This window comes from Scomber scombrus, chromosome 4, assembly GCF_963691925.1.
Source record: "Scomber scombrus chromosome 4, fScoSco1.1, whole genome shotgun sequence".
Lineage (NCBI taxonomy): Eukaryota > Metazoa > Chordata > Actinopteri > Scombriformes > Scombridae > Scomber > Scomber scombrus.
This window is the reverse complement of record NC_084973.1, coordinates 28,039,274-28,057,644: the sequence shown is the minus strand read 5'-3', so window position 1 is coordinate 28,057,644 and position 18,371 is coordinate 28,039,274. Positions and strand designations below refer to the sequence as shown.

The window sequence follows — 18,371 nt, the reverse complement described above, 5'->3', positions numbered from 1 at the left end:
CTGATCATGACTTTTGCTCTAGCGCCACTGTGAGGTTTAAATTTTATGAGATTGCCATAAAATCTGGTTCACAGGTTCACATCCTGCTCAGAGTTAACTGTAACTTTGGTGATCTTCTTTTCCTTCATCTTCACCCAGTTACTGACCAAATATCTGCAAATCTAATGAAATTTCATCAGCTTCAGCTGTACTTTGTGTTAAGTGCCATTTAACAAACACTAAATTGATAATGTGCCAAAATAAGATGGGAAATGTTCCTTTTTAGTGTCGGGCATCAGTATGTTAAGCACACTGATGTAAAGCACAGTGGCACTTCGAGCTAAAAGCTTCACAGAGCTGCGGTCATGACTCTTTTTAAATGATGGACTTTAACATTTGGCTTTTAGAAAAAAGGACTGATGACAGGTTGAGCCATTTTCAACCCCTAAAATCTGTATTTTTTATAAATTTGGTGTCAATATTAACACCAGAATTGATGCGTTTCATCACAGAACAGTCATACAATTAATTTTATAGCCAAAAAACAAGTGGCAGTACCCCTTTAATTAAAAATGTTTTTTTTAAAGCCTCAATGAACTGAAAAACTAACCCTAAAGTATTTAAATTAGTCTAGATGTATATTACAACTACATTTAATATGTACATCTAAAGAATGAACAACACATGAACAAAAAAAACAACACATTTTAGCGTTCAGTACCCCTTTAAATTAGCAGCAAACTATGTCATGTGCTTTATGTGAGAGACTGTCTATATTTGAACAAGCCTCAAAAATAAAGACAAGACACCGTTTAATATTCTTTAATTGATGTTTATTGTAATATGGCAAAGTCTCAGGCACTTCAATTCTCATTTGACGATGAAAGTCAGTACCTTGATGCTTACTAGAGGAGGACAGACAGCTTATATATTACACATTGGAGACAGAAAGAAACTGGACACAAGACAAAAAACTGAGTATAACTAACACTAACGACCACTGTATGTACAATGAAATACAAATATCTGCATTAAAAACTATACTTTGATAAATATATAACTTCATGGATTGTTAAGTAGTAATAGGAAATATTCAAAATACTGTGATTCTTCTTTTTAAATAGATACAAAGGATTTGTATAAAAGTACAATTTCTCCAGTCTAGGTCATGTTTATTCATTGATGCATTCGTCCACATGAGTTGTACATATACTGTAGAGCTGGGTGCACGTGTTTGAGAGACCGGGATAAATGAGGCGAGCAATATATACAGGAAATATTTCCTCTAATGAGTGGGTGAATAAGTCTTCATCCGCCTACTCTGATGCGTATTACGCTAAGAACAAAAGAAAGATAAATCACATATGAAGGTGTTTTGGTGCTCTTGAATGATCAACATTGAGCTTTAGAAATAAAAAAAATTAAAAAAAGGTTGTCAAATTGCAAAAAAAAAAGAAAAAACAAGGAAAAAATGGCATTTATTAGTTAAGTGTGTGTGTGCATGTTGGTTTGAACTCCGGTGATTTGCTGACGACTTGAAGATATTTGAATGTGATGGGACTGGAGGCACCGGCTGGTTACATTCATAATCTAAAAAGGGCACTTTGGGCTCGTCATGGAGGCAAATGTGCATTTAAAAAAAACAAAAAAAAGCATCCAGAAATCTCATTGGTTGGTTGGTTGGTTTGGTGCCTGGGATTAAAGTCCCTCATCCAGCTGTGGGTAAGGCATCGTTCAGCGTGAACCAATAGCAGCGCAGGGTTTGTGGGCAGAGGCGGGTTCCTCCTCTAATCAAACATGCTCCTCCGAGTGGGACTTGGTGACGTCTTTCTGCCGAGTCGAGGCGTCCCCTAGAATTACAGACGAACACACAAACACGTGTGAATAGATCGTGTGGCGGTTAACGTGTAAAATATTCATGAAATTAGGAGCGTTGGGGTCATTTAAATTTAGTAAAAAATAACGAGGACGTACCGGTGACTGGGCTTTGGAGAAGTTGACATGTGCATAAAGCAGCACGGCAATGTCCTTGTGTCCTGCTTCCAGAGCTATGGACAGAGCGTTACTCTCATCCTGAAGGAAGGAAAGAAGAAATGAGACAAGGATTAAAAGACAAATAGAAGAAAAATTTGAAAAAACTGATATCAAAATACAAAAATACAAGGACTACCCAAAAAAATTCTCCCCAAATAGTAAATATGATACCACGAATATCTGCAATTATTAAGATTTAAGTAAAAGTAAAAAAGATTTCTTCTATGTTATTATATATTCTGGGTTTAGCAATTAAAGCATATTCACAATCACTATTAAATCTTCCATCACCACTCACTATCCTGCTTATAAACACACTATATTAGACTATATGACCATCACAGTCCACATATTGGAGTTAATTACAGTATGAAATGTTAGTTCGCAGTATTTCACTTCACAGCCGATTTCAGCTCTGTTCACTCTGTGTTACTCACGCTGTCGCTGAGCGTGGCGTCGCAGCCGGGTTGGGCCAGCAGCAGCTTCACGATCTCGACGTGGCCGTGCTCGCTGGCGCACATCAGCGCCGTGGATCCCTCGTCGTCCTGGATGTTGACGTCGGCTCCGAAAGCCAGCAGAGCCCGAACCATGTCCATCCTGCCGTGACTGACCGCCAGCATCAGTCCCGTCTGACCAGCCTGACACAGAGCAGGGAGAACAGCAACTTTTACTACACTTGCTCTCTCTTCATGTTGGTTGTTTGGGATTAAGAGTAGGCATATAAATACTAATAAAAACTAATGCAATCTTAAAACTTTAGAGGCAGCTTCTTGTCCTGAAATATGTGATAAGTGTTGAATAAGAAGGACAAACAACAGGTATCTTTATATATATATTTATCTTTAATTAAATATAATCCTCAGTCTTTCTGTTTGACCCTCCCATTCAAAACTTGACACACATTTCAGGACAAGAAGCTGCCTGTTCTTAATCAGGGCAGTATAAGTTAAAGCAGCACTGAAAACAGACTTTATAGCAAACATATTGATGCTGAAACAGTCGTTTGAGGAGTCGGTAGTGAGAAAAGTTATAATTTTTGATTGACTGCGAAAAAGTCTTGATTTCCAAGGGTATGACATTTTCTCCACAATCAGAAAACTCCAAACTAAAACTAAACAAATACAAAACTTTCTCTTAAATATCATCAAGCAGCTGAGCTCAAAGTTTCTTTTTGGTAAATAAAGTCTGTAACTTTCAAAAAGTTCAAACAGTTACCTTCCTTCACCACTAGATGGTGCCACAGCACAGTGACTAAAGTTCACTTGAAGTTAAACTTTCTGATCTACATTTTGCAGTTTGGATTTTAATGAGACTCTTGTGCTTAATCTAGTCTTATACATTCATATTTACTTAGTTAATCATAAAAGACCCACTTAATAAACTTCATATCTTGTTGTCAAATGTGTAATATAAAGGTTAAATCTAACCAGATGATCTGTTCTGGACTCATCTCTGCTCATTGAAACCTAAACCATGTGTGCTTTCTGTTGGTGCCCTGTCCCTGCCTTCTCACCTTTGACCTCTGACCCCCTTCTTCCCCTCCCACCCCAACAGCCACTGACCTGACTGGCTCGGGCGTTGACGTCGCCCTTGCTGAAGAGCTCCTCCACAATGCGCATGTCCTTGGGCGACTCCACGGCGGCCAGTGCGGCCAGCATGATGGGCGTGTATCCCGCCTTATTCTGCTGGTTCACGTTACACACATCTGAAAACACAGGCGCACACACACACACAGGTTAAGCACTCTGAAGGAGCCTGAGGGAATACTTCTTCAGTGCGGGTGGTCCTGGTGGGAATCAAACCCTCGTACTCTCTGACTCGCTGCCTGTGATTGACTTGTCACCGGCTGTCACTCAACGACACAATAATGTACAAGCACTTGTGTCGAGCCTGTGATGCTTCAGTCAATCACGTCTCCTCCCTGACAAAAACACTACACAGAGTCCTGGGGACGGGGGGCTACATTGTCCGAATCTTAAAAAAAAAAAAGGACTCGCACAGAGACGATGACAACGACGACATCAGAGCCCGGACAGGGAGGGAAAGGGAGTATGAGGGTAGCTGCCCGGCCGGCGAAGGGGAGGAGGAGGATGAGAGGTGTAAGGAACTGGGACGGCAGGAGGACAAAGGCTACAATGGGAACAGGGGGGTGGGATAGGCTGTCACACAGCACAAGGACACAAAAGGCCGACGAGACAAAAGGCCTTTAGAGCAGCGAGTGGCCGGGACCTCATCACAGTCTATTGAGCCTTCAGAGAGAGATCGCTGCGTGGATGTATCGAGGAGGAGTGGATGTGATGTGGAAAAAGAGAGAAAAATAATAAAATCTACTCTTCCTGTTTGGCTTCCGTATTGTGTAGTTGATTCAAACACATATTTTAGGTTTTACAATCTACACACTTATCTTAAACTTTAAAACATAGTGATGATTCAGGTCGTCTGTGTCTAAAAAGTTTCATCTGATAATTTTAACGTTACTCAAATCTTTGTGCTTATATGGTCATTTAATATTGAAACTATCACAATGATCTCAATGGGACACATCTGGTTAAATAAAGGTTAACGATATATATGAAAAAATATACATTAGTGTCTAATTTCCTTTTTTCTTTCTTCATATTTGTAACTTTTATTTTCTGTGCTTTGAATGTTTTACCGCATCAAATCTTCACTTTAAATCTTCAACAATTTTGCAGAGAAAATTCATGTTGAGTTGAGTTTTACCAACTTGTCTTTTTGGTTGAAATGCTTTAAGATTTCTTTGTTGCAGTTTACCACCTCACGTTTATTTTGCAGCACTGCATGCAACTCTCTTAGTCAGAGTCACTACTTTCTGAGAGGCAGGGGTGCAACTTATTGTTGTTATTCTCTGGACATGGAGGGTTACTCAGAAAGGCTGTCATGTTGCATGTTGATAAATGTTATAAGACAGTTTTGCTTATTTTTTCGCCTGTATTTGTTTCAAAACATCTGTACAACATCTGTATTTGAATACATTGATCTGATTGCGAGTCCTCCAGTGACACAAGACCTTAAACAAGCCAATATTAATGGATTTTTATCAATTCTGTTGTTTTTCTCTTTCATATTTCTATCTGTTATTCATGAGCTTTGGCACTACAGTTCCCATAATGCTATAATCATAAATGTAAAGAGCTTATAAAGCAGCTAAAATGATTGAACGTGAGTAGGAAATGTGTCTTTTTTCTATGACTTCTTAGTAGATATATGGACACATGGTGGCACCACTAAAAAGAGCAGAGTGTCTACATTTTGGCAGAATGTGAACGATGTCTGTATGTTTCAGATTTGGAAAAGAGGGAGAGTGAGTTTTGACTCATATTGTAACAATCAGGGTGTATCTGTGAGGAGCAGCCAAAGACACGAGGAAGAGGAAGAGGGGAGCAGAGATGCAATCAGTGCACTTACATAACATGATTTCTTAAAAAGGGGAAAATGAGAATGACAAGAAGTTGGAGAGTAAGAGCAGACTGCAGTCAGATGAAGAGATCAGGAATACAACAGATTTTGGCAGCCTGTTAAAGCAGCTACGGGAGTAAAATAAAAACCTTGGCTGTATTTTGAGAAAAACTAACACAATCCCAGAGTTTTTGATGATTTGGGAAAGCCTTGAGACATTTTAAAAGCACTTTACGAGAGACAGAGATGGGGAGGGGGAGGGGGGGGGGACTCCTTTCAAGTTCTTTCTCCATTTCAACACGAACAGGAAATTAAATTCAGTCAGACACGCAGATGCTCCTCAAAGGGTTTTGATCTTATTCACAAGCAAACATTCAGACATGCTTTATGGACGCGTGAAGATTAGAAGAATACTTGTAAACTTTTTTACATTTTTAGTGGTGAGACTGTTTTGTTAATTCCTGTTTCCTGTGTCAACTTTTTACAGATCTCATGTCAAACTTATTTTACATTTTTCAGGTTATCGGACTCATCCTGCCGTCCTCACCTGCATCCAGCAGCTTCTTCACCACCTGGAAGTTGGAGTGCGACACGCTGTAGTGCAGCGCCGTGTTGCCGTTGCCGTCGGCCATGTTGACGATGTGGCGCAGCACGGCCGGCGAGATTCCCCCGAAGGCCCCCAGGTAGTCCTCCACCATGGCCGCCAACGCCGCCTTCTGACTGGAGATGCGGAACCACTCGTGCTGAATGGTGTTCATACAGGCTCTCTGTGGAAGGGGGGACGGAGACTCGTTAGTGATTAAAAACTGGAACTGGAAGAGATGCAGATGTTCTAAATCAACATCGGGAAGTGCTGAGCTTGATTAACACTAAATATTTGACCTTTAAAGTCAGTTTGAATCAAAAGACAGAGCCGAACGCTGCTGACAAATGCCGTAAATCATGTTAAAACTTTCAGCTCAAAACAGATTTCATAAGCTGATTTGAACTAAATCTGAAGTTTATCAGGATTTCTGCACATCCACAAAATTAAAATGTAAAGACTTCAATATAAAATACAATATAATAATTTCACAATCCTAACGACTAAAGTAGGAAACATGATGATGAGACCAGTGTGATTAATCATTATGATACTGTTTTCAATTCTTCCTAACAGTACATAACAATAATTCCTGATGACATAATTACTTAAATTAATGCAATCTGGACTGAGACAAGCAACAGAAAATGGATGATCGATTTACCAATAAAAAAGTGTCTATTAAGTTAAGTTTTTCAATCAATCAAAAGGTTTTTTAAAAATTATTTGGCACTATATAAATTGATTAAGGCCTTTTTTGGGGGAAACTAAAGTAGCGACAATATATCCAAGTAGATAATGATTAATTACTATATTATATTGTTTTCAGTACTTCCCAGCAGTATTTAACAATAATTCCTGATGATATAATTACTTAAATTAATGCAATCTGGACTGAGACAAGTAGCAGGAAATGGAAGGATGGATTAACCAATAAATTATCCATTAAAAACTAAACCCTCCAACCCATAGACCTGCAGATTATACAACAGTAACTTTTTCCTTCTTCTTGAGAAGAGAGAGAGAGAAGAGAGAAAAAGAAAAAGAGAAAGTTGGTGGAGCGATTTTAATACTGTGAGTTCGTTTGCAATAAAAAATGTAAAACACTAACCAGTAACCAGATGTGAGGTGTGCTGATGAAAAAATTTCACTAAAGAAATAATCATAAATACCACTGAACTGTCAAACTATATGAGATTTCTATGAGATTTGACTGAATACTGTGACCTGATATTCTCCCTTGGATTCAGGCAGTATTAGATTACTGTGGATTATAGCACAACACACACACAGTACAGTGATAAAAGCAGAAATGTAACAAACACTCACCAGATCTTTACTGCTTACAGCCTTCGGGTCACTGAGGTGAGTTTTGAGAACGTTGCTCGCAGCCAACATCTTTTCACTTAGCTCATATCTGCAGAAAGAGTCCAGACAATCAAAAGTTAAAAAAGACCCTAATAAAGGTTTCACTACTTTAGATGTTGTCTTAAAAATGGCTCAAATATGACAAATATAATGGCATCAGTTTTTTATCATCAGAGCATTTCATCATTAGTATTTATTTAGTTATTTACTGCGTCCGAGGGGAGACTGAAGATTCATTTTAAGCTCTGGTTCTATTAAAAGTTTCTCTTTCACTCATTTTTTTTGCATAAAAGGACAACCAGCTCTGCTGCAGCTGTTTTGTTCATGATCGAAAAAAAATCAAACAAACTTGGAGTCAAATGTTGCTGATGCAGCTTCAGCAGAAAAAAAGGTCTGATTTATTTATCATTTGGAAAGTAAGCAGAGAAAGAAAGCATGACTTCTGCTGACTCATTTTAAAAACAAAAAAAAACAAAACCCCCAGACTGTCCCAGGTGCATGATGGTCATTTACCTGCCAATAAAAGTTTAGTGTGACCCAGTTATTATAAAACAGGACAGAGATAATAGTTAACGACTCTTTAAACCAAAGCAAAATCTGCTTGCTTCTTATTGTAACAAGTTGCATTTGTTTACTAGATGTGAACATTTAAATAATTGTGTTATTTGAATCATTTAAAGAGGTTAATGCATGCATTTTGCTTGTGAGTGGCCTAAAATCATCTGTACTGGAATAGACTGACATTCATTTGTGAATTTCTCCCTGTGAACATGTGGCTGAGGTGTTTGTTTGTTTTGTGTTTGTGATTCATAAATATGAGCTCATGTCTGGACAGCAGTGTAAAACATTTATGCATTGCTGTCCTGACATTTTGTTTCAGAATAAAAGAGAAAGTGGAGGGAATTATCTAGTAAATCACAAGAAAATAAAAAGTCTGAAAGTTAAACATAATGTGCGTGTTGTCAATCATGTTTCCACATGTTTCTCTTAATGTATAACGTATGTTTGACTTATTTAGTGATGTATGTGTAAATTTCTTGTACACAGATCTCAATGAGACTAAATAAAGAATAAAGAATAAAGGATTACATAAATAAATGTGGTGCAGCAGAAATGTGTTTTCCATCAGACCATGTTGGGAACCATTTCGACAACAACAAAAACCCCTATATCTACAATAATTACTCAAAATGGGCAATAAATAACTCCTTTAACTGTGTTTGATACAGCTCTCTGAATACTTGCAGTATTAAATCTTAGTGTTTCTTCTTCTTATTCTCATTCAACATTTGACACATATCAAACACACAGGATCATTCACAATCATCTATTATTAACACATTTCTTGTTAAATCATATTTCTGTGGCCCACCTCTCTCTCGCCTCCTGCTTCTCTGAACTTTCCTCCTCGTCCTTCTTGTCCACATCCTCTGCTCCCTCCGGCTGGAACTCCTCCCTGGTGTTCTTTCCCTCCACGTTCTTGTATCCCTCGTTTCTTACGCTCTCCTTCTCCTCCTCTCCCCCCTCCTCCTCCTCCTCCTCCTCCTCTTCATCCGACCCAGATGAGCTGCTGTCCTCCGAGCTGGAGTCGTCACTCGATGTAGTCTCGTACCTGGACCAGAAGGGGGCGACAAAGGCTCAGGTGCTTGCACAGTAAGAAAACATCTATCAGACTTATTAGTTTCTATTAGAAGTGAAAAAATAACTCATTAATGGATTAAAATCATGAAATGAATGATAATCTACTTAATTATTAAATCATGAATCCATCTGCCAACTCACCCTCCGTTAACCCCGACGAACTGCAGGTTCTTCTTGGTGCCGTTTGAGTCGGGTCGTCCATCTTTCTTCTTCATGATGGACTTCAGGGTGCTCTGACTGCACGGCTGCCCTAAAAACATGAAAGTGAACATCACAGAATAATTAAAACGATATAATCACATCATTAAGTGCTGAAATCACAGCAAAAAGTAACATTTATTGGGAGTTTATGGATCATTAAGTTTAAAAAAAAGTCTGTCTTTTTTTGACATTTTCCAGTTAAATGTCCTCCTAAAACTCTATTGTTGGTAAAATGAGTCAATTTCAGAATTTGAAAATAGTATCTCATGCTATTCATGTTTTGTTTGTTGTTTTGCCATAAAATAATAAAAATTACAAAACTGGTATGCCCTATAAAGGTGACGATTTACTGTAAAAGTAAGAAACTTTAGGAAACTAACTTCTAAGATTATTGATGGTCTTAGTCGTCTAATATAGTTTTTCTCAGTGAAAATCTCAAATCTGATGCCTCACTTGGAGACATTGTTCTTGAGGCTCTGTGGGACAGAACAGCAGAACGACACAGAACAAGAACGTCTCTGTTTGACTCTGTTTACTGAAAGTGGCAGCGTGACAAGTATTAAACGATCCTGCCTGTGGATGAACGGATAAACCTCCAGTCCAGGACTGCCAGTGTCCAGGTAAATGGTGATTTTACAGTAACTCTTAATTTTACTAGTCTGTAATTTCCTAATAAGTTTCCCTGTAAGAGCGGGTAAATATTGGGAAAGTAAAAAAGTTTACAGGTTGTTATTTGAGTTTAATTAGTTAAGAGCGAGTTAATAAGCAGCTGTTGATTTCAGAGCGACTCTGTTGAAAAACTGCCTCATTTAAATACGATCAAATATATACATAGGCTTTTCTTTAGATGAATTTCACATTTTTGTATTTTCAGCTGACCTGTTGTATACTGACTAAAAACTAGGCTAAACCAGCAATAAACTGGAATCAATTTAATTAGAATCGTATCGATTAAAGTCTGTTTGAAATAATGAGCTTTTTCCTGCAATTAGAGGCAAATTAAAGGGTCATTTCCTGGAAACATCAAAATAGCACTAATGAAAAACCATGACATGTTGAGGGTACTGAATCAAAGTTAAACTCTCCTTATCAAACCCTCATTTGCACACTTTCCTCTTTAAATTCTAAAACATCCTGCGGTTAACAGCAACACGACTTCTAACACGACCGGTCACTTCATTACAAATAGCTGATAACGCCTCAACGCTCCACTGAAGCTTTCTGACATGATCAAGAGCTCTGGCAGGGAGGAAAGTAGCCATTAAGTGTCCGTCTCATGTTCTTTCCAAAGCTATCTGTCAGCGAGGCATTGGAAGTTGCCCCAAACCCTGAAGTATCTCAGTCACTTTAAGTACAGGCCTCGAAAACCAAAATACCAGCTGAGAGCCAGAGCACTCAGCACATCTGCCAAGACTTGCCCCGGCGGATGGGGCCTCATTTTACTGCTCCGGGGGACAACAGTGGAGAGGAGAGTGTAGAGTGTGAGAGTGTGTGTGTGTATGTGCTGATGTATGCAGTCGCATGCGTCTAACAACTGGCGTATGCACCCTCAGTAGCAACAGAGTCATTCAGCATGTTTCCCGTGTTTTGACAGGTGGGAGCGTGAGCGGCATGAGGGAGCTCGTCAGGAGGAATCTGGGCTGACACTGATGTTTGTTAAATGTGAAATCTATTTAAAAAGGGGGGGGGGGCATTCAGGTGGGGTTATGCACATATTGGCAGCTGTACACTAGTGTAAGCTCTTAACTACTGCACCAAAAACAGCTGCAACTTTGTCTTAATAAACAGAGATTATCACTTCACCAGATATTCAGGATGATGTCTTTTTAGTTAGTTTACCACAGCTTAAACATCTGGCCAGATTTACGCTCTTCAACAGTTTACAGTGCCGTGTTGTCACGTGTTTTTCAGTTTTTTGGCTCTGGATTAAAGTGCCGAGCTGAGCTTTGAAGGTGTTTATTGGGTCAACTTGTTTTATACACGGACCCTTCAATTTTAGGACAATGATTGTTAACAGACAAAGCAACACAGGAGATTCTTAGAGCATCGGGGAGGGCAAGACGGGAGAGGGGGGAGCAGCTGTGGCTCAGAAGTAGAGCGGGATCAGATGATTGGTGGTTTGATTCCCTGCTCGTCTAGTCCGCATGCTGAAGTGTTCTTGGGCAAGATACTGAACCCGAAATTGCTCCCGAAGGCTGTGCTGTCAGTGTATGAATGTGTGTGTGAATGGCTGAATGTTAGCATGTATTGTAAAGTGCTTTGAGTGGTTGGAAGACTAGAACATTGCGAAATAAATGCAGCAAATTGACCATCACCAGGGAAGATAGTTACCAAGCGTCTATTGATCTATCCTTATGGTGGATAAATTTAGTTTTGTTGTACAACTAATCTGTCCTTTAAAATTAGGGAGACGATGTATAAAAAGGATTCCTATGATTCACTTGATGTGGTGTAGAAAGGATCGAAATGTAAAGAAAAAGGTAATTAGGCATCCTACAGTCAGATATTGATAATTAATCTGTGTCAGACCCAAATGTGGTTTGCTAGAAGTTCTTCAAAACAGGATATCACATGCTAAAATTCTTATATTTCATTTCCAGGAACAACTTCTGAGGTGGTGTTGCATGTTTTAAGGCAGTTACCGTGCAGCGCTGTAGACATCTGCAGGTCCATTCGGCTCTTCTGCTCGGCCGCGCTGAGCTGCTGCTGCTGTGCAGGTGTGTTGGCGGCGTCATCCGCTTGTGTCGGGCCTGATGAAGTCCTCTCAGTCTGCGTCCGGACAGCGAGCGACTCGGAGCAGAGCTGACTGCTCTCTGAAAAGAAGGAGTTACAGACAAGAGTCAGCAAACAAATGCAGAGGTAGGATTTGGGACATTAAAAGGTTACTTGTGGAGTTTATGACAACTACAGATGTTGAACAGAAATGTGTTGATGAGATGGTCCCTGCGTTGTTTGAAACTCTTCAGATAGCACAAAAACAGACATGCAGGCTAAAAGAGGAGTGGGAGATCTGGATAACTTGTAGTCTATAAAGATTTGTCTTCTGAACTCAGAGCAGCCAACGTCTACCTGATAAATACTGCACTAATCAGTTATGCTAATAATTTATCGTCATTCTTACTTCAACTGGAAACTTCTCATTAGTGCTTACTGGGCTAATCTTGCACATCACCTCACCCGAAAGCAAATACAACTAGCATTTATGCCAAACTCTGCTACTATCTCTCAAATGAAAGGGGCTCCAAAATGTTGGCAAGAAGTTGGTGGCATTAAGGAACCAATAACAGTGCACAAAATGACTGCTAAATAATATTAATAATGCAGGTGTCAAAACATTTACAAAAATCAGTTTATAAATGTTTTATGAGGAAGTATGTACCATTTACAGGGAATATAAATATAGGAAATGCCTCATAAACAATATACACACCACACAGATTGCTTAGAAAAGTGTATATACACAAATCAGCTGTTTTATATCAAATGAAAGAGGCTGCAAGATGTCACAGTTGGTGGCATTAATACACCAATAATGTACAAAATGATGCTAAACAATGCAGATATCAAAACATTCACAAAAATCTATAGGCTATAAATGTTTTATGAGGAAATATGTACCAATTATAGGGAGTATAAATATAGCAAATGCCTCATAAATGATACACACACCACAGAGTTTGCTTAGCAAAGTGGATATACACAAAACTCTGCTCAGTGTACTTTCAATTACTCCTCACACCTAAATGGCACTTAAACATAACCAAAGAGACCTCAGAGTGGTTTCATCTTACGCTTTTAAAACTGAAAACTGTCCAACATGTTTCTTAATAACAAGAACAGCATGTTGTGGTATGTTGAACTCAGGTTCTTGACACAAAACAAGCTTCAATTAGGTGATGAAAAAGGGAGAAATTTGACTTCCTTCCACTTTTATTCTGACCTTATTGCAACTCCCAACCATCACTACCAGCTTAAGAGACACTTTAATGAACTTTTACACAGTTGTTCCCACTGAGCTCATTATGTCCAGCGCTGTGATTACACTGAAATTAGCTCCTTGAACAAGAACAAACAGCTGGGGTAAGTCATCCCACATTCCCAAAGAGGCCAGCAACTGACCTGAAACAAGCCTCCACACACAAGACAGACAATCAGCCTGCATTAATCTGCCAGCCAGCATGAATGCAGGTTATGTAACTCAGAAGGAGCCATGAATCAGCATCAACAGTGAGGTGTTAGTGAAGGGAGGGCGGCGGGCAAAAATAACAAGTGGCCGATTGGTGCGACGTTACTGGCTCCCAAAAGAAATGAGCTCATTGTTGGTTTGCGTCCAAAGCCCCCGCTGCATTTTTCGGGGTCAGAGATAACTTTGGCCTGTCTGATCCTATCAGGATTCTCTTTAGACTGTGGGTGAACGCTCTACCAACAACCCCACACTCCAGACCAGCTCCTGTACAGTACTGAACAAACTGCACCTTACACGAGCCGTTTCATTTCAAGTACGCAATATTATGTCAGTGCAGCCCTGTGAGATACAATGAAAGTTATTTTAAAAAAAGACTTATAAATGGAATTCAAATTTTGGGGTGCAAATAAAGACAATAGGACTGCAACTAACAATTATTTTCATTATTAATTAATCTGTCCTATTCATTCATTAATCAATATTAGTCATGAAGGCATTAAACTGTCTGAAAAATGCCCAAAGTGATGTCCTGAAATGTCTTCTTCTGCCCCCACTAACAGACCACAACATAAAGATATTTAAGTTTACTATTATAAAAGATTAAATAGACAAGAAAATATTTGCATTTAAGTTGGAAACTATCAATTTTTTCTTTAAAAAAATGACAATAAATTGTTAATTTTCTGTTTATCTATTAATACTACTAACTATTTGTTGCAGCTGTTAAGTGCGACTTGAAAACATTTAATATATAAATATTGATTCAGGAAAAATTCTTGAAAGTTAAGACTGAAAGCTCATTCTTCACCTCGGACTTCACAGACAAAACAGAAGTCCTTTGAGAAAAATGGAAATTTGAGAATCTACATTTCGGCAACAACTCAGCCTGCCGAGGAAGACACAATCAAAAGCTCCAGAGCAGCTGTGAAAAAAGGGACTTTGTGGTGAGATTGTTTTATTATGTTGGTGTCAATTCTTGAAGGGTTTTGTAGCTTATAATGTTACCTATGAGATAAAACCTAACATGTCTAAGTGCCCTTGGGCAAGACACTTGATATTGTGTGTGTGTGTGTGTGTGTGTGTGTGTGTGTGTGTGTGTGTGTGTGTGTGTGTGTGTGTGTGTGTGTGTGTGTGTGTGTGTAAAAGTGTGAATGAGAGGCAAAGTTAAAAAAGTGCTAAACATGTGCAGATCATCTTCCTTTAATTACTCAGTCATAATGAGGGACATGTGTATGGAGCAGATTTAATCTATTGAGTAATAAACCATAAAAGTGAAAAAAAAGAAAATAACTCAAACTCTGCACTTTCTCTGAGACACTAAATACACGACAGCCTGTTTGCCAGCTACAATTATGTGTGTTTGTGTGTATTTGTGTACATTTTCTGTGTCTGCCCTTGAAACTATGCTAAAATTGCCTTACATGACTTTCAGCCAATCACCACAAGACCCATGTGTGTGGTTTTTGCAACACTTGCGGAGAAGTCGTGTTCATGTATGCATATGTAGTCATTACCCTGCTCCATGCTGGTTGTGGTAAACCTCTCACCTTTTTTCGAGTCCAGAGGGTCTGACTGCAGCTTGAAAATGTCCTCAGCGCTCCCGTACTTCATCACCGAGTTGATGGATGACAGCGTGCTGACCAGCTGACTGTTGATGGATCCAAACTGGGACTGCGGCTGACCAAAGGCCTCTGCAAGCTCGCTGTAGTTCTCTGCCAGCAGCATTTGTTGCTCCTGTAGCAGTTTCTGCACCCTCTCAATGTAGTGGTCCAGTCCAGCGCCGTCCTGGGCCTCAGTTTGCAGCGGTGCAGCTTTCGTCTTAACCTCCTCGGTTTCCTCACTGCTGCATGCGGCAGACTCAGCTGGTTGGGAGGGGCCGCATGCTATGTTCCTGGTTTTTAAACCAACCAAGAAGTTCTCATGAACGCTAACAGGTCCCACTCCACATTCTTTGGTTTTAGTAGAGCTTGGTTTGCAGAGGAATGACTCCACATCTGTGGTGGTTCCAACAGCAATCGAACGCATCTTTGCTGTTGAGTGAACGTCTTTAACGAGTCCTTCCCCGGCAGCAACCGTCCTCGTTTCAGTCACAGTTGTGTTGGTGTGCTTTTCACTAGTTTTAAACACCATGTTGGTGAAAGAGTCAGTTAGGACAACTGTTTTTGTGTTGGTGGACTTGCTCACCACTTCTGACTCAGTGTTGGTCTCCTGTGTTGCCGAATCAGGAGCAACCATGACACCAGAGTCCACTTTGCTCACAAGTTCTGGGTCCGTTCCTTGTGACACCAGCGTTTTGATAGGACTAACGATCACATCCACTGAACAATCTCCGCAGCCAATTGACCTCGACTCCTTACTCAACTCCGTCATGGGTTTGCAGAGGGCTAAGCTGTCCACTGACTCCTCCGTGTTAATTCCCACCTCACAAATGTTCATCTCTGTGCCAACCTGCTGGTGGGACGTCTCCACCCGTCTCCCTACACACTGGTCATTTACCGCCACACGCTCATGCACCACCCACTGGTCCATTGGGATCTCTGGGCCAGTGGCAATGCTCTGCACACTAGGTTGACAGGACACTCCTATAGTATGGGTATCTATAGTTTTAGTTGAGTCAGTATGGCTGAACTCCAGATGGTCACCCACTCCCTGGCTGCGCATCTGGACTTTGGCCTCCACGCAGGCGTTGTACATCTCAGGCTTGGCCATTAAACCTTTATCTGCTTTTTTCTTGTTTGACCCACCAGCCGCTTGTAGCTCGAGCTTTAACTTGCCCATTTCCATTTGATGAGTTGTTTCTTTCAGCTGTACTTCCAAGCGGTAGATCTTCTCCTTGAGTGCTTCGATGGTCTGTTGCTGTAGCTCGATCTCTTTCTCAGCTTCTGTGGTCATGCCCAGCATGGCCTCGTTCACACCGACTGCTACACTGTGAGCTTCCTGACGCTCCGTCCCAACGCCTGCATCCCGGAAACAATGTTCTTTTGTCGACTTCCTCTGAGAGAGAGGAAGGTTGTTCATGTTTTCATCAGTAACTACACCAATGGACTTTTGGTGGGCTTGGTTTTGTTTGAGGTTATGAGGCTTAGTTTCAACACTGTTATTGTCCTGGGTCGTCTTCTCCAGAGCTTGGACCTCCGCTGCCAGACGCCTGAACTCCTCCAGCCGCTGAGCATTCTGTTCCTGGGCTTCAGGCTCCATGATGTGTAGCTCTGTTTCTTTTTGGATGGGGCCTGGGTTCTCCATTTGGTCAGCACTACCTACGCTGTAAGAGCGCTTGCGGAAACCAACAGGACCTTGATTTTTGGACTGAGCAGCCAGTTGTCTTTTCTCCTCCTGCAGAACGGCAATCTTAACCTGTAAGATGGGAATGGTTTTCACCTGCTCCTCTAACTCTTTCAGCTTCTTGAGGGCCACAACCATCTGCTCCCGGATTTGTTGCAGATGTAACGGGCTGACGTTAGTCACTGGTGTAGTCATGCCGGAGCTCATGGGGCTGTGGCGGATGGAGCTGCCCATAGATGGTGGGTAGTAAGGGTTATACTCTCCATTGGGGAGGTGACCATTAATGGGCAGAGGCTGATGGGTGCTGGGAGAAATCTGGCTCGGGGCTACTGAGCCTGAGTAAGAGGACGAGCTGCTTGAGCCCATGCCACCGAAGCTGGCGAGGCGACGGCGGGGCATCGGAGGCTCGCTGAGCGGCTGCATGAGCAGGCGCTCCTGTTCTAGACGACGACGAGTCTCCATTAGGGTCTTCTCCACTTGGGGGTTGTGACGAGGGGCAAACCGGGGTGAAGGTGGTGGGAGAAGCAGTTTAAGCTCTGCTGTATTTGAGTATGATTGTTGCTGGGGGACTTCACAGGCTGCCCTGGAGAGGGTGGGGGTCAGTGGAGTAGAAACCTGGGGCCTGGAGTTGAAGAAGACTGGGGACTGCTTGTCATCGCTGTTGGAGGAGGACAAGGAGTCTGTGGAGGTCCATTCAGCCTGAGTGCTGCCCCCGCCAGTGCTGCCCCGAGGCACTGCCCAGGGTTTGCCCACTTTGGGCTTCCTCTGGATACTCAGCTTCTTAATGGTGTTGCCCCTCTCAATGTCATCGACATATTTGAGGAAATCCAGGTCTAACTGATAACCGTAGGGAGTTTCAACATAGTATGGGGCCACAGAGTCCTTCTCGTCTTCTGTGCTTGGGCATCTTTGTCCTCTTTCTGTAGAAGAGACCATAAAAAAACATAGAATTAGTGAAGTATTTAGGATGACATCCAAGTCTCATTTCAGTGTTAAAAACCAGAGTTTGTATTATATAATATTTTCTAACCAACAAATGTCGACAAATGTAAAAAAGGAAAATTGCACAAAGTTGTTTTGAAATCCTTTCAGCTTTAATCTCAGGTGAAGTGTCAAGTGTTTCCTCAGTCACTGACAATCACCCTAATTTGACAGTGCGAGTGCAAACATGTCCGAAGTTTCCACATCACTGCTTGAAAAGCGTGAGTGATAATCATTTAGGCAAGAGATGGTTTAAGTCATCCCAAAACTATGTGATATCCAAATATGTGAAGCAAAAAAAACACTGATCTCAGGCTTCATATAACTTATGTAAAGTCCTGTTTTTCTCAACACACTTGTTAAGAGTAAAACGTGCAAAGCTAAGCGACAGATAAACAGGCTTTTGTTTACTAAGCTTTGATAAGACAGAGGTAAAAGGGGTCAGACAGGAAAAAAGGACAATGTCAATATTTTCTAGTCCAAAATCCATCCCTCAGGTAAACTTCAACAGACAAAAATGAACCATAAAACCTTCACCAGTTCAGTTCAGATTTCGAGTTGACACTTTGAAGACAGAAACAGAAAACAAACTACAACGGATATCTCAAGTCTCTACATGAACAGATCAATCAAAGCAGCTTAAATCAGAGTCCAAACTCCACACATCCAGTTAAAAAATGTCTGAATCTGTCAAGA

At 40.8% G+C, this 18,371-nt stretch overlaps 1 protein-coding gene across 1 annotated transcript in view; it reads right to left on the bottom strand.

Moving 5' to 3' along the window:
• Nucleotides 1-796: 796 nt before the first annotated feature.
• kank1a (KN motif and ankyrin repeat domains 1a) overlaps nucleotides 797-18,371 on the bottom strand; it is a 28,913-nt gene continuing 11,338 nt past the window's right edge. Inside the window, exons 2-11 of the mRNA XM_062417083.1 lie at nucleotides 14,960-17,614; nucleotides 11,869-12,039; nucleotides 9,167-9,275; nucleotides 8,757-8,996; nucleotides 7,346-7,433; nucleotides 5,981-6,200; nucleotides 3,576-3,718; nucleotides 2,451-2,651; nucleotides 1,954-2,052; nucleotides 797-1,829 (exon numbers count right to left, since the gene is read on the bottom strand). Of these exons, the coding sequence (XP_062273067.1) occupies nucleotides 1,767-1,829; nucleotides 1,954-2,052; nucleotides 2,451-2,651; nucleotides 3,576-3,718; nucleotides 5,981-6,200; nucleotides 7,346-7,433; nucleotides 8,757-8,996; nucleotides 9,167-9,275; nucleotides 11,869-12,039; nucleotides 14,960-17,614 (3,989 nt within the window). The 3' untranslated portion in view covers nucleotides 797-1,766. The remainder of the gene's footprint in view (nucleotides 1,830-1,953; nucleotides 2,053-2,450; nucleotides 2,652-3,575; nucleotides 3,719-5,980; nucleotides 6,201-7,345; nucleotides 7,434-8,756; nucleotides 8,997-9,166; nucleotides 9,276-11,868; nucleotides 12,040-14,959; nucleotides 17,615-18,371) is intronic.